General features: G+C 45.0%; 1 protein-coding gene across 3 annotated transcripts in view; it reads right to left on the minus strand.

Moving 5' to 3' along the window:
- The window catches only part of ARFIP1 (ARF interacting protein 1), a 182,014-nt gene that overhangs the window by 68,139 nt on the left and 94,827 nt on the right, over positions 1-19,048 (minus strand). For 2 of the 3 annotated variants that reach the window (XM_073645296.1, XM_073645300.1), the window contains 3 exons: positions 17,058-17,153; positions 15,928-16,037; positions 166-387 (listed from right to left, as the gene is read on the minus strand). In XM_073645296.1, the coding sequence (XP_073501397.1) occupies positions 166-387; positions 15,928-16,037; positions 17,058-17,153 (428 nt within the window). The remainder of the gene's footprint in view (positions 1-165; positions 388-15,927; positions 16,038-17,057; positions 17,154-19,048) is intronic. The other variant, XM_073645306.1, reaches the window with a different exon arrangement.

Below are 19,048 nucleotides of genomic sequence, written 5' to 3' on the forward strand. Positions count from 1 at the left end.
CTGTTATTTAGGTGCTGAACGGATGCACTTTACATTTTTAAATACTTAAAATGTTACATTTGTATTATTTTCACCTGATGCTACTGCATATGTAATAAAAATAAGAAAGAAATTGGGAAAAAAAGATTGGAAACAAAAAGCCTGATTAACAGTGCCCATACTCACATGTAACTCTAAGGACTTTAGGCTGAGATCTGCAAAGGCGTCTCCTAGGTGCCTCTGGGTCTGCACCATCTGATAGAGCTGTGAGGACAGGGTCTGAGCCAGCTTTAGTATATGTTCATATTTCTTTTTGTTGTCTCTTAGAATCTCTATCTGTGCTTCTAATTCCAGGTCCACTGTTCTTGAGCCACGTCCTAGCTTCTCGGAGAGAATCTGCCGAGTGCACTACAGGGAAGAAAAACCAATGCACTTTGAGTAACCCAACAAAACACTATTAAGTAGTTAATATTACACCATTTGCATGTAAGATTAGGCTTAGAGACAACAAATACTTAGTATGTAATGGTAAATTTTATACCTCTAGGCCCGGTTCATATCAAGCCTTTTCTACACGTTAGTGTCTCCCGTCTGAAGCCCTGAAAAAAAATGTTATTAAGGCAAATCTGCCAACGGTGCTATTGACTTTAATGTGGCAGACGGAGTCACTTTGTGCTGTCTGATCACACTTTCAGTAGTGCCTGCCTTTTTTGAGGTGGGCACATAAACGCAACTGAACACGCCCTTAAAAAGGGCAGACACTTCAGAAAATAAGATCAGACAGGGCACAAAGTGAAGTCATATCGGCGGATATGAGGGAAACACGTTTTTCAGAGCTTCAGAAGGAAGCCCCAAAAGAGCCAATTGAAATGTGGCAAAAACGTAATGTGAACATATTGTTATATAGAAGTGTGGATCAAGGTGGAACTGTTCGACTCTGGATGCTGCAAAAAAATTATGCCCACCAGAGAGATTTAACACATATTGTAACACCTGCTGTGATACAGTGGAAACCATTAGATATTTTTTTGCAGAATGATCTTAAGAATAAACTAATCTCAATATGAATAGTTAAAATAACAATTGCTCACTTGCCATTAAGTTCATGTGAGGGCCCAATATCCCCAAAAAATCCATTGTGCATTAAGGAGTAAACAAATGGTTCCAACCATTGGGCATTGGTGGAAACACAAGGGGCAAACACCATTGTATAGTCTGGTTTGTTTTTTTACGCACGCAGTGGAAAGCTCATATTAACTGAGTAAACCTTCACAAGCATTGTCTGCTTAGCTGACAGATTCCGGACCCCCAGTTTGGTCGAGCTTACAGATCAAATAAAGCCAATGTACAGCCAGCAATATTTGGAAACAACAATCAATCACTTGAAAAACAACTGAAGAATCTCAATCCCAATAACGCCATCCTCGCACTTCTTGTACCACCTCTACTGGTCTGATCAGGGGCCGCAGATCCATCAATTCCTTAGCAAGCTCTTTGCTAGTAATTAGAGGAGGTGGACGGTTTGTCTGCTCCCTAGGGCACAGCTCTGACAGGACAGCTTGTCACGGCAGGGAAGACATCCTCCAGCCTATCTGTGCAGTCTCATTAATTAATACGGTAAGTTATGGCTTGGGGAAATGCATATTCTCCCATACCACACAGTATATATCAGGGTATCTAACAACATACACATTGGTTGTCCATAAACTTACAGAACAATGTGTTTAATAAAAGGAGATTTTTGTGTACTCACCGTAAAATCTCTTTCTCTTAGCCTCTAATTGGGGGACACAGGACCATGGGACGTCCCAAAGCAGTCCCTGGGTGGGAAGCAATGGACGAATATTGTGTAGACAGGCCCCTATAATTGGGGCACTGCCACCTGCAGGATAAGTCTAACCAGTATAGCGTCTGCTGAGGATTGGGTATGAACCCTGTAGTGTTTGGTAAACGTGTGTAGGCTAGTCCAGGTGGCTGCCTTACACATTTGTTGCGCAGAGGCCTGGTGCCGAATGGCCCAGGAGGCCCCTACCTCACGTGTAGAGTGTGCCATAATACCTGCTGGAAGAGGAGAATTTTTGAGGCGGTAGGCCTCTTGTATGGTGGATTTGATCCACCTGGCAAGGGTAGCTTTGGAAGCTGGTAGACCCTTGCGGCCGCCTTCCAGAAGAAGGAAAAGAGAATCAGACTTCCGGAAGGGTGCAGTCCTACACACATAGATACGTAATGTCCTGACAAGGTCAAGCGTATGCAGAGCCTTCTCCACTCTATGAACTGGGACCGGACAGAGGGATGGCAGTGAAATTTCCTCATTGAGGTGGAAGTTGGACACAACCTTCGGAAGGAAGGATGGAACGGTACGGAGAACTACCTTGTCCTGGTAAAAAAACAGGAAGTGTTGTCTGCAGGAGAGTGCTGTCAGTTCAGACACCCTGCGTAGCGAGGTAATTGCCACTAGAAAAACCACTTTCTGGGATAGAAGGCGGAGTGAGACTTCCCTAAGGGGTTCAAAAGGTGTTTCCAGCAATGCTGTCAGCAACAGGTTGAGATCCCACGTCTCTAGTGGTCGTCTGTAGGGGGGAACCAACCAGGAAACCCCCTGAAGAAACGTCCTTACTTGCGGCTTGTTAACAATGCGCATCTGAAAATGCACTGAGAGAGCTGACACCTGGCTCTTAAGAGAGCCCAGAGACAGTCTGGCCTCCAGACCCGATAGGAGAAAACCAAGTACCCTGGGGAGGGAATAAGGGAATGGGGTCTGGCCACGAGATTCGCACCAGGTAAAGAAAGCTTTCCAGGTACGGTAATAAATCTTTGCAGAGGTTGGCTTCCGTGCTCTGATCATGGTTCCAATGACGTCAGGCGAGAACCCTGACTGGGTTAAAACCCAGGTCTCAATGGCCATGCCGTAAAATTGAGGGCCCCTGAGTTCTGGTGGTAGAACGGGCCTTGTGACAGAAGATCCAGGCAGTCAGGAAGACGCCAGGGGACGTCTGCTGTGAGCTGCACGATGTCGGCGTACCACGTAAGTCTGGGCCAGTCTGGTGCGATTAGGATGGTTGGAACTCCCTCTTACTTGATTTTTCTCAGCACTCTGGATATCAGGGGGAGAGGTGGAAAAATGTACAGGAGCTGGAACTGGGTCCATTCCTGGACCAGGGCGTCCGCTCCCAGCGCCCGCGGGTCGTGTGTCCTGGCCATAAAGTTGGAGACCTTGGCATTGAAGTGGGATGCCATTAGGTCCACGTCCGGAGTCCCCCAGCGATGGCAGATCTGGCAAAAAACTTTGGGATGGAGAGACCACTCTCCCGAGTCCATTCCCTGCCGGCTGAGTAAGACTGCTTCCCAGTTGTCCACACCCGGAATGTGGACCGCTGAGAGAACCGAACCTGTGTCTTCCGCCCAGTGGAGAATGTGTGTCACTTCTCGCATCGCCTGGGCACTGCGTGTCCCCCCTTGGTGATTTACATATGCCACAGCCGTGGCATTGTCCGACTGTACTCTGATGTGAGAGGCTGCCAGTAAGTAATGGAAGGCTCTCAACGTCAGGAGAATGGCACGAATTTCCAAGAAGTTGATGGGCATGGTCGCTTCTGCTGGGGACCACTTGCCCTGTGGTGTAGGTGTACCGCACCCCAACCCGTCAGGCTCGTGTCGGTGGTCAGAACTTTCCATTGACCCGTGAGAAAGGATTTCCCCTTTGTTAGGGAGGTTGGCTTGAGCCACCAGTGCAGGGACCTCCTGGTTGATGACGTCAACTGGAACTCCCTGTCGAGAGAAAAAGGGTTCCTGTCCCATGACTTGAGGATGGCTAGTTGGAGAGTCCTGAGGTGAAGCTGGGCAAATGGTATCGCTTCTATTGCCGCCACCATCCTGCCAAGGACTCTCATGGCAAACCAGAGAGAACGAGGGGTTTGCGAAGTAAGGTGCAGACTCCTAAACGGAAAGGCCGTGCCTTGTCCTGGGAAGGAGTACTAGACGCTTGAAGGTGTTGAATAACATTCCCAGGAAGTTCAGAGATGATGACGACTTTTGTAGGTTGACTAACCAGCCCAGGCGACTCAGAATGTCGATTGTGGTTGAGACGCTGCGTTCGCAGTCCTTGAAGGTGGAAGCCTTGATGAGGAGATCGTCCAGATATGGAACGACTTATGCCTCTGGAGTGCAGGACGTTCACGGTGACTGCCATGACCTTGGTAAACACTCTGGGAGCCGTGGCGACTCCGAACGGGAGAGCCACGAACTGGTAGTGTGCCTGGTCGATTGCGAACCTGAGAAATCTCTGATGGGCGGGCGCAATTGGTATATGCAAGTATGCGTCTTGAATGTCTATGGAGGCGAGAAATACTCCTTTCTCCATGGACGCAATGATGGACCGAAGGGACTCCATGCGAAAATGACGTACCCGCACATATTTGTTGAGCTGTTTTAGGTCCAGTATGGGCCATACGCTGCCTCCTTTTTTGGGGACTATGAATAAATGTGAGTAGAACCCTTGGAAGCGCTCGGCCGTGCCGACCGGTACTATGACTCCTGCTTGAAGAAGCGAGGAGACCGCGTGGTGGAAGGCAAGAGCCTTGGCTGGCGGTTTTGGGGGAACAGACCGAAAGAATCTGTTTGGCGGGTTGAAAGTGAACTCTATCTTGTATCCTGAAGACACCAGTTCCCTGACCCACCTGTCTTCTGTAATAGGCAGCCAGACTTGGTGAAAGAGCGAAAGACGGCCGCCTACAGGTGGGGTGTCTTCCGGAGTCCGTGAGTCATGATGAGGAGGAAATGCGAGATTTTCCTCCTTTAAATTTTGACTGGCCTGCCCTTGATTGCCAGGTCTTGTCCGACTTTTGCGTCGACTGCGAGTTGTCCCTGCGTGGAGCGCAGTTATTATTTTGTGCTGGTCGCGAGACGGACCAGCCGGAAGAGTTCCGAAAGGATCGGAATCGTGCTTGATTGCGATTTTTGTAAGTGTGTTTGGGCTTCAGTTGGGGGAGAGAGGTACTCTCACCCCCGGTGGCGTTGGATATCATTGTGTCCAACTGTTCACCGAAAAGCCGACCACTGAGATATGGGAGGTGTGTGAGGGACTTCATTGAGGCTTCAACTGCCTTCCATTCTCGCAGCCAGAGGATACGCCAAATCGTGATGGCATTTGATGCTATCCCCGCTGCACCCCTTGCAGAATCCAGAGCTGCATGGAGCATGTAATCTGCTACAACTGTTATTTGGGCCGCTTAGTCCGACAGTTCAGGGGTAGATGCTTGTAGGCCAGTTTGTAAATTTTGGGCCCAGGCCAAGATGGCCTTGGCAGCCCAAACTGAGGCGAACGCGGGAGCCAGGGAGGCCCCTGCTGCCTCGAAAATTGAACGAGCCATGCGTTCCACCTGCCGGTTTGCTGTGTCCCTGAGGGTCGAGCTATCTGGCAGTGAAAGGAGTGTCTGTGCTGCTAGTCTGGAGACTGGGGGATCCACTTCAGGTGGATCTGTCCACTGTTTGGTGACCTCCTGTGGAAAGGGGTACCGCGCCTCCAGATATTTGCGATTAGTAAACTTTTTCTCAGGTTGTGAGAACTGCTTTTTAAGGATCGCATTAAACTCTGGGTGGTCAAAGAAGACCTTAGGCGGTTTCAGGACTCCTTCAAAGGAAATCTTATGTCCTGGTGTCTCCAGGGGTGGGTCGGAGATGTCCAGCACTCGATGGATAGATGAGATTAGATCAACTAGCACTGTATTGCCAGGGGGGATAGGGATTAGGTACCCTTCGGTTTCGTTGTCTGAGTCGGAATCACAGATGTCATCCGAATCTTATGCATCACTAAGGAGTCTCCTGCTGGGAGAACCGGAGCGGAGGCCTTCTCTGGTCAGGTATGGCTGTGGGGATCTGCATTGTCTATCCCAGTCAGGGGACGGTCTAGATGAGCTGGGAGTACGGTGTCTCTCACTGGAAGGGGACGACCGTGTGGTATGGGATGACGAAGATGAACGTGACCTGTGGGTCCGTTTGCGTCCTGACCTAGACATAGATGTGCCCGTGCCATCATGTCCAAGAGTGGAACTCTCCCTTTGCTGAGTAGTGTTCATAGCCAAGGCATGACTCTGCAGAGCCTGAAGCAACGTGGATGTGAGGTTATCTATAGACTACGTCATAGATTGCGACATCTGTGTGATCCATTCCGGTGTGGTGTTAGGCACCGAAGTATTGGCAAGGGCTTCATGGGGCTCTGGCACAGCAGTCTGCATGCAGTGCTAGCAATGTGGATACGTGCTGCCACTGGGGAGAGTATTACTGCAGGCTGTACAGAGTGCATAATAGCAGTCCTGCCTGGTTCTCTTGGACCTTAAGCCCGGCATAGTATACAGGGGTGGCTATGCAGAGGGGGCCAGCAATGCAGAGAAGCTTATAGTATTCACAGCCGAGTGATCCAGCTGTGATCTTACCCCACCAGTGTGCCTCTTAAGTCCAGCGCCGCAAATCCACAATCCTGTGAACCCCGGAGAATGGCAGGCCTGGTCTGTATGTGCCGACCGGTAGCTGCAGGGTTAATGTTCCTGTAGCAGATAATGGCAGCCGGAGTGTGAGGAAGAAGGTGGGCGGAGAGCTGAAAAGGACGGCAGTATTGCTGAAAAACGCGCCCTTTCAGCTTGGCTCCGCCCCTTCTATGACACTGTAGCGTGTCATATTCGTCATCCGGGGGGCGGAGTGGGCGGCGGCTTTGGCTAGGCCGGAGCCGCGGTGTAAATTTATAGCCGATGCCCAAAAAGGCTCCAGGCCGGCGCGGAAGTCCGGGCAGTAATGGCGGTATTAGTGTAAGGGGGGCCCTTGAAGGGTTCCCCTGAGGCACCATAGCGCTGGTGCCAGCAAAGAGACAGGGCTGGGAAGGCCTGTATCTAAGTATGCCATGACTGCCTTGCACTCTCCCACGGCCCCAACAAGAGTCCGCAGCAGGGCTGGGATTCCAGGACTCGGTGCAGAGTGTCAGCTACTGGGAGCTGCGGATGCCTGCACAGGTCCTACCTGAGGCGTCTCAACATATTACCCCCCCAGAGGGGGATTAGGGAGGGTGCTGCTGTCACCATCAGGGGGCTGTTATCCTCGCCTCGACCTCAACCCAGAGACCAAAAGGAAATGGGGAAGGAGGGGGGTCTCGACTTCGAACCAGCACCCGAGGGGATGGGGAAGGAGCGACATGGTAAATAGACATCTCGACTTCAACTGTGCACCCCATAAAAGGGGGCAGAGGAAGGAGCCATGCCGGGAGTCTCGCAGGAGACCCACTTATCTTCTTCTGTAAATCCGTTGGAAAAAAAAAATAAAAAAATCGGAAAAAAATTGGAGTAAAAAATCTTTAGGTGCGCCTCCTATGCGACACTAAGCAAAAACTGGAGAAGGCTGAAGCCGTCCGGGGGTGTATACTGCAGAGGAGGAGCCACAGTTAATCTTTTTCAGATTAAGCATAGTGTCGCCTCCTAGTGGACAGCAGCATAACACCCATGGTCCTGTGTCCCCCAATGAGGCGACAGAGTAAACATTAGTAACAAATAATCCAAAAAATAGCGCTACTTAGAAATGAAACACCAGATCTTTCAGACAATAAGATGCACATAGTCACATCCAAGGTTTAAAGGGAATGTCACCCCCTTGGGCGATATCAGACCTCTACTGTGGCCATACAGGTGATAGAAAAGTAAATCTATACTTACCTGTATGGCCCATAGCAGAGGTCTGACTGCAGAGAAATCTGGTTTTATGAAGTCTGTTTTACAGAGGCTTGGCGTCCGGGGAACGCAAAGCAAAACCCTCCTATCTGCTTACTATGCCGCTAAACCGCCACCTCTGTGCTAAATTACCATATTCCCTCCCCTGCACATCACAGGGCCCTGTGACGTGCCCTGCTCTGCCTCCCCTCCCATGGAGCGTGCTTTGTTTCCCTCCGGCCCCGTTTGGCTGGGTACTGCCAGCGGAGCGGAAGTCTCAGTGACTCACCAATCGCTAGCGCAATACAAGGCTGCGGCGCAGTACGCAGCCAAACAGAGCCAGAGGGAAACAAAGCGCATGCGCGGGAGGGGAGGCAGAGCAGGGCACGTCACAGGGCCCTGTGACATGCAGGGGAAGGGGGGATATGGTAATTTAGCACAAAGGCGGCGATTTAGGGGAATAGTAAGCAGATAGGAGGGGGATCTGGAAAACAGAATTTATAAAACCAGACTTCTCTGCAATCAGACCTCTGCTATGGGCCATACAGGTATGTATAGATTTACTTTTCTATCACCTGTATGGCCACAGTAGAGGCCTGATATCACCCAGGGGGTGACAGATTTCCTTTAAAGGACAGAAAAAAGGAAAAAGAAATATTGCAAACTAATTCAAATCTAAAATGTGTACTGTTTTGACAAATTATCACACAGAAAAAACAGCATTTAACTAGTGCTCTACACTCGAAAGACCAAATATTCGCAGCGTGCACTGCTGAACTTGTAATGCACGTCACTTAAGAACTAACTTCACATTTCAAAAGGCAACCTGATGTTGATTATGTTGAGTAGCCATGACTTTGTGGGCCACCATATATTCTAATAGACTATTTTCGAGCTCCGTATTGGCAAAGTGTAGCAAGGTGAGCGGATGGAGAGCAGCTATCACACTGGTCTGATGTTGCATTTGTGAGTGGAGAACTTATTCCACGTCACTGACAGTTTTGGGGAGAGTCATACTGCTGGAGCTACAGTCACCAGCACATAACACTCTCAAATACAGGGATTTGCATGTGCAAACTATTTTTTTTTTTTTAAGCTCTAGGCTTTAGATTTACAGTGGGTGCAAAAAGTATTCAGACCCCTTTACATTTTTCACTTTGTTTCATTGCAGCCATTTGGTAAATTCTAAAAAGTTCATTTTTTTCTCATTAATGTACAGGGTGGGCCATTTATATGGATACACCTAAATTAAATGGGAATGGTTGATAATATCAACTTCCTGTTTGTGGCACATTAGTAAATGGGAGGGGGGAAACTTTTCCACATGGGTGGTGACCATGGCGGCCATTTTGAAGACGGCCAATTTGGATCAAACTATTTTTTTCAGTGGGAAGAGGGTCATGTGACACATCAAACTTATTGAGAATTTCATAAGAAAAACAATGGTGTGCTTGGTTTTAACGTAACTTTATTCTTTCATTAGTTTTTTCCATGACCACTTATAAAATGTGTTCAAAGTGCTGTCCATTGTGTTGGATTGTCAATGCAACCCTTTTCTCCCCCTCTTGACACACTGATAGCAACACCGCAGAAGAAATGCTAGCACAGGCTTCCAGTATCCATTGTTTCACATGCTGCACATCTCATATCTTCACAGCATAGACAATTGCCTTCAGATGACCCCAAAGATAAAAATCTAAGGGGGTCAGATCGGGAGACCTTGGTGGCCATTCAGTTGGCCCACGACGACCAATCCACTTTCCAGGAAACTGTTCATGTAGGAATGCTCGGACCTGACACCCATAATGTGGTGGTGCACCATCTTGTTGGAAAAACTCAGGGAACGTGCCATCATCAGTGCATAAAGAGGGCAACACATCATCATGTAGCAATTTCAGATATCCAGTGGCATTGAGGTTTCCATTGATGAAGAATGGCCACACTATCTTTGTACCCCATATACCACATCATACCATCAAGATACGAGATGTGCAGCATCTGAAACAACGGATACTGGAAGCCTGTGCTAGCATTTCTTCTGCGGTGTTGCTATCAGTGTGTCAAGAGTGGGAGAAGAGGGCTGCATTGACAATCCAACACAACGGGCAGCACTTTGAACACATTTTATAAGTAACATACTTTTTAAGTTTGAAGGAAGACTAAGTCCATCTAGTTCAACCCATAGCCTAACATGTTGATCCAGAGGAAGGCAAAAAAAACCATGTGGCAAACACTAAGCTCCACATTGGGGAAAAACATTCCTTCCCGACTCCATACGACAATCAGACTAGTTCCCTGGATCAACGCCCTATCAAGGAATCTAGTATATATAAGCTGTAATATTATACTTTTCAAGAAAGGCATCCATGCCCTTCTTATATTTTAGTAGTGAATCACTCATTACAACATCATGCGGCAGAGAGTTCCATAGTCTCACTGCTCTTACAGTAAAGAATCCCCGTCTGTGATTATGATTAAACCTTCTTTCCTCCAGACGTAGAAGATGCCCCCTTGTCCCCGTCTCAGGCCTCAGAGTAAAAAGATCAGTAGAAAGGTCTTTGTACTGTGCCCTCATATACTTGTACATAGTAATAAGATCACCCCTAAGCCTTCGTTTTTCTTTTCCACAGTAAATAACCCCAAGTGTGATAACCTGTCTTGGTATTGAAGACCCCCCAGTCCTCTAATAACCTTGGTCGCTCTTCTCTGCACCCGCTCTAGTTCAGCTATGTCTTTCTTATACACCAGAGACCAGAACTGTACACAGTATTCTAAGTGTGGTCGCACTAATGACTTGTATAGAGGTAAAATTATGTTCTCCTCATGAGCATCTATGCCTCTTTTAATGCATCCCATTATTTTATTTGCCTTTGCAGCAGCAGCCTGACACTGGCCACTAAACGTGAGCTTGTCGTCCACCAATACACCCAGGTCTTTTTCAGTTACAGTTTTGCCCAGTGTTTTACAATTAAGCATATAATTATACATTTTATTTCCTCGGCCCAAGTGCATTACCTTACATTTATCCCCATTAAAGCTCATTTGCCATTTATCAGCCCAAGCTTCTAGTTTACATAGATCCTCCTGTAATATAAAATTGTCCTCCTCTGTATTGATTACCCTGCAGAGTTTAGTGTCATCTGCAAATATTGAAATATTACTCTGTATGCCCCCTACAAGGTCATTAATAAATATGTTAAAAAGAAGGGGGCCCAATACTGACCCCTGTGGTACCCCACTGTTAACTGAGACCCAGTCTGAGTGTTTTCCATTAATAACCACCCTTGGTTTCCTATCACTGAGCCAATTCTTAACCCACATACATATATTTTCCCCTATCCCCATTGTTCTCATTTTATGTATCAACCTTTTGTGTGGAACCGTATCAAAAGCTTTTGAAAAGTCCAAATACACAACATCCACTGCATTTCCTTGTCCAGTCCAGAACTTACCTCTTCATAAAAGCTGATCACATTAGTTTGACAGGAACGGTCCCTCGTAAACCCATGTTGATATTGGGTCATGAGGTTATTCTTCTTCAGATACTCTAGTATAGCATCTCTTAGGAAACCCTCCAGGATTTTACCCACAGTAGAGGTTAAGCTTACTGGCCTATAATTTCCAAGTTCAGTTTTTGTCCCCTTTTTGAATATTGGCACCACATTTGCTATACGCCAGTCCTGTGGTACAGACCCTGTTATTATGGAATCTTTAAAGATTAAAAATAATGGTCTATCTATGATGTTACTTAATTCCTGCAGTACTCGCGGGTGTATCCCATCTGGGCCCGGGGATTTGTCAACTTTAGTGATTGTTAGACGCTGCCGTACTTCCTGCTGGGTTAAGCAAGTGACATTTAATGGAGAATTTTTGTTATCACTAATCATGTTTTCTGTCATGCGATTTTCTTGTATAAACACGGTTGAAAAAAAAAAACATTTAGCATATTGACTTTTTCCTCATCCTCATCCACCATTTCACCCAGACTATTTTTAAGGGGGCCAACACTATCATTTTTTAGTTTTTTACTATTTATGTAGTTAAAGAATATTTTGGGATTATTTTTACTTTCTCTGGCAATGATTCTCTCTGCCTCAATCTTTGCTGCCTTGATTTGGTTTTTACAGAATTTAATTTTCTATATTTATTTAATGCCTCATCACTACCTACTTGCTTTAGTTCTCTAAATGCTTTCTTTTTGTCACTTATTGCGCCCCTTACAGCTCTATTTAGCCACAGTGGTTTCCTCCTATTTCTGGCATGTTTATTCCCATAGGGTATATATTGTGCACAGGTCCTATTCAGGATGCTAATAAATGTCTCCCATTTGCTTTGTGTAGCTTTATGTCTCAGGATATCATCCCAGTTTATTGCACTAAGATCATCTCTCAACCGTTGGAAATTTGCCTTCCTGAAGTTTAGTGTCCTTGTAACCCTCTACTACACATCTTATTAAAGGATAAATGAAAATTTATTATTTTGTGATCACTATTACCCAAGTGACCCCCAACTCGTATATTTGATATGCGGTCTGGCCTATTGGTTAATATTAGGTCTAGCAGTGCCCCCCTTCTTGTTGGGTCCTGAACCAGTTGTGAAAGGTAATGGTCTCTCATAGTTGTCAAAAACCTATTACCTTTGCTTGAACTACAGGTTTCTGTTCCCCAATGTATTTCAGGGTAGTTGAAATTCCCCATAATAATGACTTCTCCTTGAGTCGCTGCTTCATCTATTTGCTTTAAAAGGATATTCTCCGCTGCTTCCATTATTTTTGGAGACTTATAACAAACCCCTATCAGTAATTTATTATTTTTTCCCCCCTCCCCTTATCTCCACCCACAGGGACTCTACATTTTCATTAGATTCACATATATTCTCACGCAAGACAGGTTTTAAGGATGATTTTACATATAAACACCCCCCCCCTCGCTTGTTTGTACGGTCATTTCTGAACAGACTATAGCCCTGTAAATTAACTGCCCAGTCATGGCTCTCGTCCAGCCACGTCTTAGATATCCCTACCATGTCATAATTATTTTCCAACAAAATTAATTCTAATTCCTCCATTTTGTTGGTGAGGCTTCTGGCATTAGTGTACATGCATTTTATGTATCTCTCTGTACCTCTATTCCTTCTTACTTTATTCACTGTTCTAACCCCACCCCCAATTTATTTATTTGTGGCCAGGTCACTATCTGCACTATCTTCCCCACCTATAAAATGAATACCCTCCCCCCCAATCCCTAGTTTAAACACTCCTCCAACCTTCTAGTCAACCTTCTAGTGGTCATAAACTTGTAAAAAACTCATGAAAGAATAAAGTTACATAAAAACCAAGCACACCATTGTTTTTCTTATGAAATTCTCAATAAGTTTGATGTGTCACATGACCCTCTTCCCATTGAAAAAAATAAAGTTGGATCCAAAATGTCTGACTTCAAAATAGCCGCCATGGTCACCACCCATCTGGAAAATTTCTCCCCCTCCCATATACTAATGTGCCACAAACAGGAAGCTGATATCACCAACCATTCCCATTTAATTTAGGTGTATCCATATAAATGGCTCACCATGTACAACTCTGCACCCCATCTTGACTGAAAAAAACAAATGTAGAAATTTTTGCAAATTTCTTAAAAAAGAAAAACTAAATATCACATGGTCATAAGTATTCAGACCCTTTGATCAGTATTGAGTAGAAGCACCCTTTTGAGCTAGTACAGCCATGAGTCTTCTTGGGAATGATGTAACAAGTTTTTCACACCTGGATTTCGGGATCCTCTGCCATTCTTCCTTTCAGATCCTCTCCAGTTCCGTCAGGTTGGATGGTGAACATTGGCGGACAGCCATTTTCAGGTCTCTCCAGAGATGTTCAATTGGGTTTAGGTCAGGGCTCTGGCTGGACCAGTCAAGAATGGTCACAAAGTTGTTCTGAAGCCACGTCTTTGTTATTTTAGCTGTGTGGTTAGGGTCATTGTCTTGTTGGAAGGTGAACCTTCGGCCAAGACTAAGGTCCAGAGCACTCTGGAAGAGGTGTTCATCCTGGATATCTCTGTACTTGACCGCATTCATGTTTCCTTCAATAGCAACCAGTCGTCCTGTTCCTGCAACTGAAAAACACCCCCATAGCATGATGCTGCCACCGCCATGTTTCACTGTTTGGATTGTATTGGGAAGGTGATGAGCAGTGCCTGGTTTTCTCCACACATACCGCTTAGAATGATCACCAAAAAGTTCTATCTTCGTCTCATCAGACCAGAGAATCTTATTTATCATAGTCTTGGAGTCCTTCATGTGTTTTTGAGCAAACTTTATGCGGGCTTTCATATGTCTTGCACTGAGTAGAGGCTTCCGTCAGGCCAGTCTGCCATAAAGGCCCGACTGGTGGAGGGCTGCAGTGATAGTTAACTATGTGGAACTTTCTCCCATCTCCCTACTGCATCTCTGGAGCTTAGCCACAGTGATTTTGAGGTTCTTCTTTACCTCTCTCACCAAGGTTCTTCTCCCACGATTGCTCAGTTTGGCTGGATGGCCAGGTCTAGGAACACTTCTGGTGGTCCCAAACTTCTTCCATTTAACGATTATGGAGGCCACTGTGCTCTTAGGAACCTTGAGTAATGCAGAAATTCTTTTGTAACCTTGGCCAGATCTGTGCCTTGCCACAATTCTGTCTCTGAGCTTCTTGGGCAGTTCCTTTGAGCTCATGATTCTCATTTGGTCTGATAGGCATTGTGAGCTATGAGGTCTTATATAGACAGGTGAGTGCCTTTCTAAATCAAGCCCTATCAGTTTAATTAAACACAGCTGGACTCCAATGAAGGAGTAGAGCCATCTCAAGGAGGATCACAAGGAAATGGACAGCATGTGACTTAAATATAAGTGTCTGAGCAAAGAGTCTGTATACTTATGACCATGTGATATTTCGGCTTTTCTTTTTTAATACATTTGCAAAAATTTCTACATTTCTGTTTTTTTCAGTGAATATGGGGTGCAGGGAGTACTTTAATGAGAAAAAAAAATAACTTTTTAGAATTTACCAAATGGCTGCAATGAAACAAAGAGTGAAAAATTTAAAGGGGTCTGAATACTTTCCGTACCCACTGTATATAGTCCTCTCAATGTCCATATGTCTACAGTTTTCAGCAGCTGTGAATGGATTGCTAGGGGGAGGGAGAATTGTGCAGCTGCACCGTTCTGTCAGTGATTGGACTGAGTGCTTTATAAGTACTATGGTCCCAGTTCACCCAGTCTGGGGATCTTCACGCTGGGCATCTGTTGGAATCATTAGCTCTTGATTCATTGAGAGAAGCCCACATCACTTAAAGGGAATCTGTTAGTGTTTTTTTGCCTTTTAATCTGAGAGCTGCAGAATATAGGGCAAGACAGCCTGATTCCAGTGATGTGTCACTTACTAGGCTTTGTATTATAGTTTCAATACAAAGTTTTTTGTCAGCAGCAGGTTAGATCACTACAGGACTAGGCCTCACATGCATGCAAAATGATCTAATCTGTATAACCCCACCCCCAGCACTGATTGGCAGCTTGCTGACAATGCAGTGTACACAGCGAGCTGCCAGACAGGGGTGTACGCGGCATTATACATAATTTAGCAATCTGAGGACTGCTACATGTACAACAGAGAAAACAAGGAGTCTAGCAACACTGCACAAAGTAGTCCAATAAGTGACAGATCCCTGGAATCAGACTCTCATCCATTAAATTACACTGCTCTCAGATAAAATAGCAAAAACCTGCTGACATATTCCCTTTAATGAATCAGGAGTGTCTGAAAAGTGACGAGCGCATTACCACTAATCTTACTCTAGTTGAAGACTGGAGTAAGATTTCTGTTGTAGTAAGAAATGCCACAGCTCGCCATGAATTAGATGAGCTGTGGCGTCACACCCCGCTGTGCCATAGCTGTTTTTTTTTTGGTGGAGCTGGGAGAACTGGCCTGAAAACAAAAGTTGCACAAAAAAATTGGAACTATTCAAAGCAAAATACACCAGAATTCTAGTGTAATTGCTTTGAAGAAGTATGGCCCTTGTCTGATCAAGTAGGAATCAGTCAGGAAGAGTGGCGCTCATGTTGCTCCTGACTACAAACTATAGGATACTGAGACTTTTAAGCAAGAATTTCTTCTTGATGAAAAGTGTGTCTTAGTGCCATCTGTGTGACGTGCCAGTGTTCGGTCTAACCCTTTTATTGCTATTAAAGCAGCTCCACAAATACTGAACACAGATCCCAATGTTCTACAGACCTTGTATGTATTTAAACTCCATTTTCTCACTAGCTCTAATTTTTCAATGGCTGTACTTCTTGGTTCTTCAGCAAGGACGACTGGGCCACTTCTCTGCTGTGTCCTTTCGGCTATGGAGGTAAAAGAGGCACAAGGAAAATAAATAAAGGCAATGAATAAGCAATGTGAGTCTCATTACTACACCACCATTGGAAATCTATACTAAACAGTTATTGGATTAAAAAGACAAGAACGTCATTAAGCAAAAGAAGCAAATCCACCTTTAGTTAAAAAATAACCACTAATTCTTAAGAGGTCTGAGACATGGAAGCATTCGGGCAGCACTTCAGGGGTTCTGGAACGTTTATGAAATGTGCACCCCCCGCATTAAGCCTTCTCAGCTCACCGCCCAACACACGCTCTATAGATAAGGCCACCGACCCATCACTAAAGACTCAAGTTATTACCCGAATTGTAGAAAAAAAATTAACCATGCATTCCTTTTACTTGATCAAGAGATAGACATTCATCTTTTGCAATCCTAAGTATTATATATTGTGTCATTAGTACAAATACAGGAAAGCAATTGGCAATATAACTGCAAGCAAAAATAAGAAAATTATTAAAGCCGTTATAGGATTATCTTGAATATTTCATCAATGATTGTTAAAACAACATCAGCCAGCTCTTCTCATAGTCTCCAGGGATGTGGAGGATCACTAGGTGGGTAAAGCCAATTTGGGCCTTCACGGAAGCACTGGTCACACTCAAGGACCAGTTTCGTGATAGAGATACAATGTCGAAGCAACGCCTTACAAACTTTTGTCATTACAGGGAGATGGTAAATTGCAAGTTTCTTGTACATGGTGATTTTACTATCCTGGTCTGTTCACCTTGTAAACATCTGGGAACTAGGTACTTTCTAAGCCTAATTATGGATTAACCACACTTCACAATACAGCATACAGTGCAGAGAGAGAGAGAATGATGTTGCTTTTACACATATAGACAGACAAAGATTAACATTTTAGATCATTTGCAGGAGATTAAGATGCACAAACATGATTGATTATTATTCTGAGTGTTATAAGGGAATAAAGTGGTTAGTGCAGCAGCAGCAGCAGCTCCGGGGTTATCCAGCATTGCAGTACCTGATGGAACAAATACATCATCTCCTTGTCCAGCCAGTCTGCTAGCTGCTGTGCTGCTGGGAGAAATTACTGGAGACCTGGGTATGGAGAAGGACCCTAAAGAAAAGTACAAATTGCATGAAGGTTAAAACAGTTAATATATGTGTGTATGACAAATGGAAGGCATTAGACCAAACAGTGTGACTGGAAGAAACACTGAGAATTAGTTCTCTCAAATTTTCTGCGGATGTAAATAGCCAACTAATTTTCTTATTTGTAAGATCGGTCTGATAGAAAACTGGATAGTGTAGTTAAATTTCTAGCTAGGAGTCAGGGGTCCATGGCACAAGGGCACTGGAGCCCTAGATTCATGAACTGGAATAAGGTGACCATTATTGCAATCTTTGATAGTGTTAGAGGTTTCTACAAATATTGGTGCACATACAGGGGCCGTATTTTTGAGACATACAGAGAACGCCATTTTATATAAAAGAAGCACACCTCCCATCAACGTTTTTATCCTGTTAATATATTGCAATCATCATATTATACAGCACTGTGTTCTTACAATTGCTCAATTTGCCTTTCTACCCCGCTAATTCTTCTCTTTTCTATGTAGAGTGTCTTTTCCCTGCATAAGTCATGTCCCGCCAACTCCTGACCCAGCTGCTCCCCGTCAGGGACTTTCGCAGTGACTCATGCAGGGAGAGAGAGACTTTCTGTTATTACATAGAAGGAATCAGCTTGTTCGTTTTTAATCACGTGATGTCATAGACCTAATAAGAGAAGAATTAACTGTGTAGGAAGGCAAAATAAGCAATTGTAAGTACACAGTCCTATGTAATATGATTGCAAAATATTAAGAGGCTAAAAATTTTGGTGGCAGTGCTTCATTATTAATGTTTTGCTACGTGACAAAAACTTGGAAGTTCTAGCAAATAGTTGGCTACTTCCAGACAAGCTAGACAATTATATTCTCTAGGTCCATGTATGCTCTGATATGTGTCGTCAAAGAAAATACAGAACTAGCTTCATGGTTTTACAACTTTGTGTAAGAAACAAAAAAGTACCTAAATCTGTCTGAATGTTTCCCAAATGATGCCACACACAGACACACCTTGCACAGCTCTATAGATCTCTTGTTTTCATGCTGCCAGGGTTTGCTGTTGGCAGAATTACCATGTAAGAACTACAGTTCCCATAAATCCTCTGCCCCCTCATACACCATCTCTATATGTACAAGGTTGCAGTGTGATTGTACTACTGAGAAGACTCAAGGGCTGAGCTGTGTCATGTGTGAAGACAGTGATCAGTTTGCTTTTCAGCATGAGAAACACAATCCCTCCAGCGGCAGGGAAGGAAGTGGAGAGCCAGTTAGCGGTGGGGATAGCAGACGTGTGACGTCCTAGACTACAGGAAGGGGTAGATTAGAGACAGTTAAGGCCCTGTCACACTTAGCGACACTGCAGCGATCCCGACAACGATACGACCTGTCAGGGATCGTTGCTGCGTCGCTGGTCAGCTGTCAAACAGGCAGGCTCACCAACGATCAGGGGAGCAGCGACAACGTGGAAAGAATCTTTCCACGATGTCCTGCTCCTGGTTACCAGCCTGCTGCTGAAGCAGGAGCAGGCTGGTAACCATGGTAAACATCGGGTTACTAGGGGCACACTCCTATCTCCTCTGGTTGATCAATGTGAATAAACCATTCTCCTAGCATTGAAGAGGAATATAAACTTTTAATGTTAAATATATTTGTTAGAGCCACAAGCAGACCAGGCCTCATTAAGACGAACGGGTCTGTTCACATACACTAAAAAAAACTGGTACGAGTGACGTCAGTGCTTTGAATCAGATTTTCATCAGTATTTGCGCAGTGTCCATTTTTTACTATCACCGTTTTTCACATTTGGATAAAGAAATGACAAGTTCATTACAATGGTAATCATGGACAGCACACAGATGGTACACTGATGCCATCCCTGTGTTGTCTGATTTTCAGGGCGTCAGCC

The sequence above is a fragment of the Phyllobates terribilis genome, unplaced genomic scaffold (genome assembly GCF_046119375.1).
Source record: "Phyllobates terribilis strain yellow unplaced genomic scaffold, ASM4611937v1 Scaffold_1__5_contigs__length_1240528914, whole genome shotgun sequence".
Lineage (NCBI taxonomy): Eukaryota > Metazoa > Chordata > Amphibia > Anura > Dendrobatidae > Phyllobates > Phyllobates terribilis.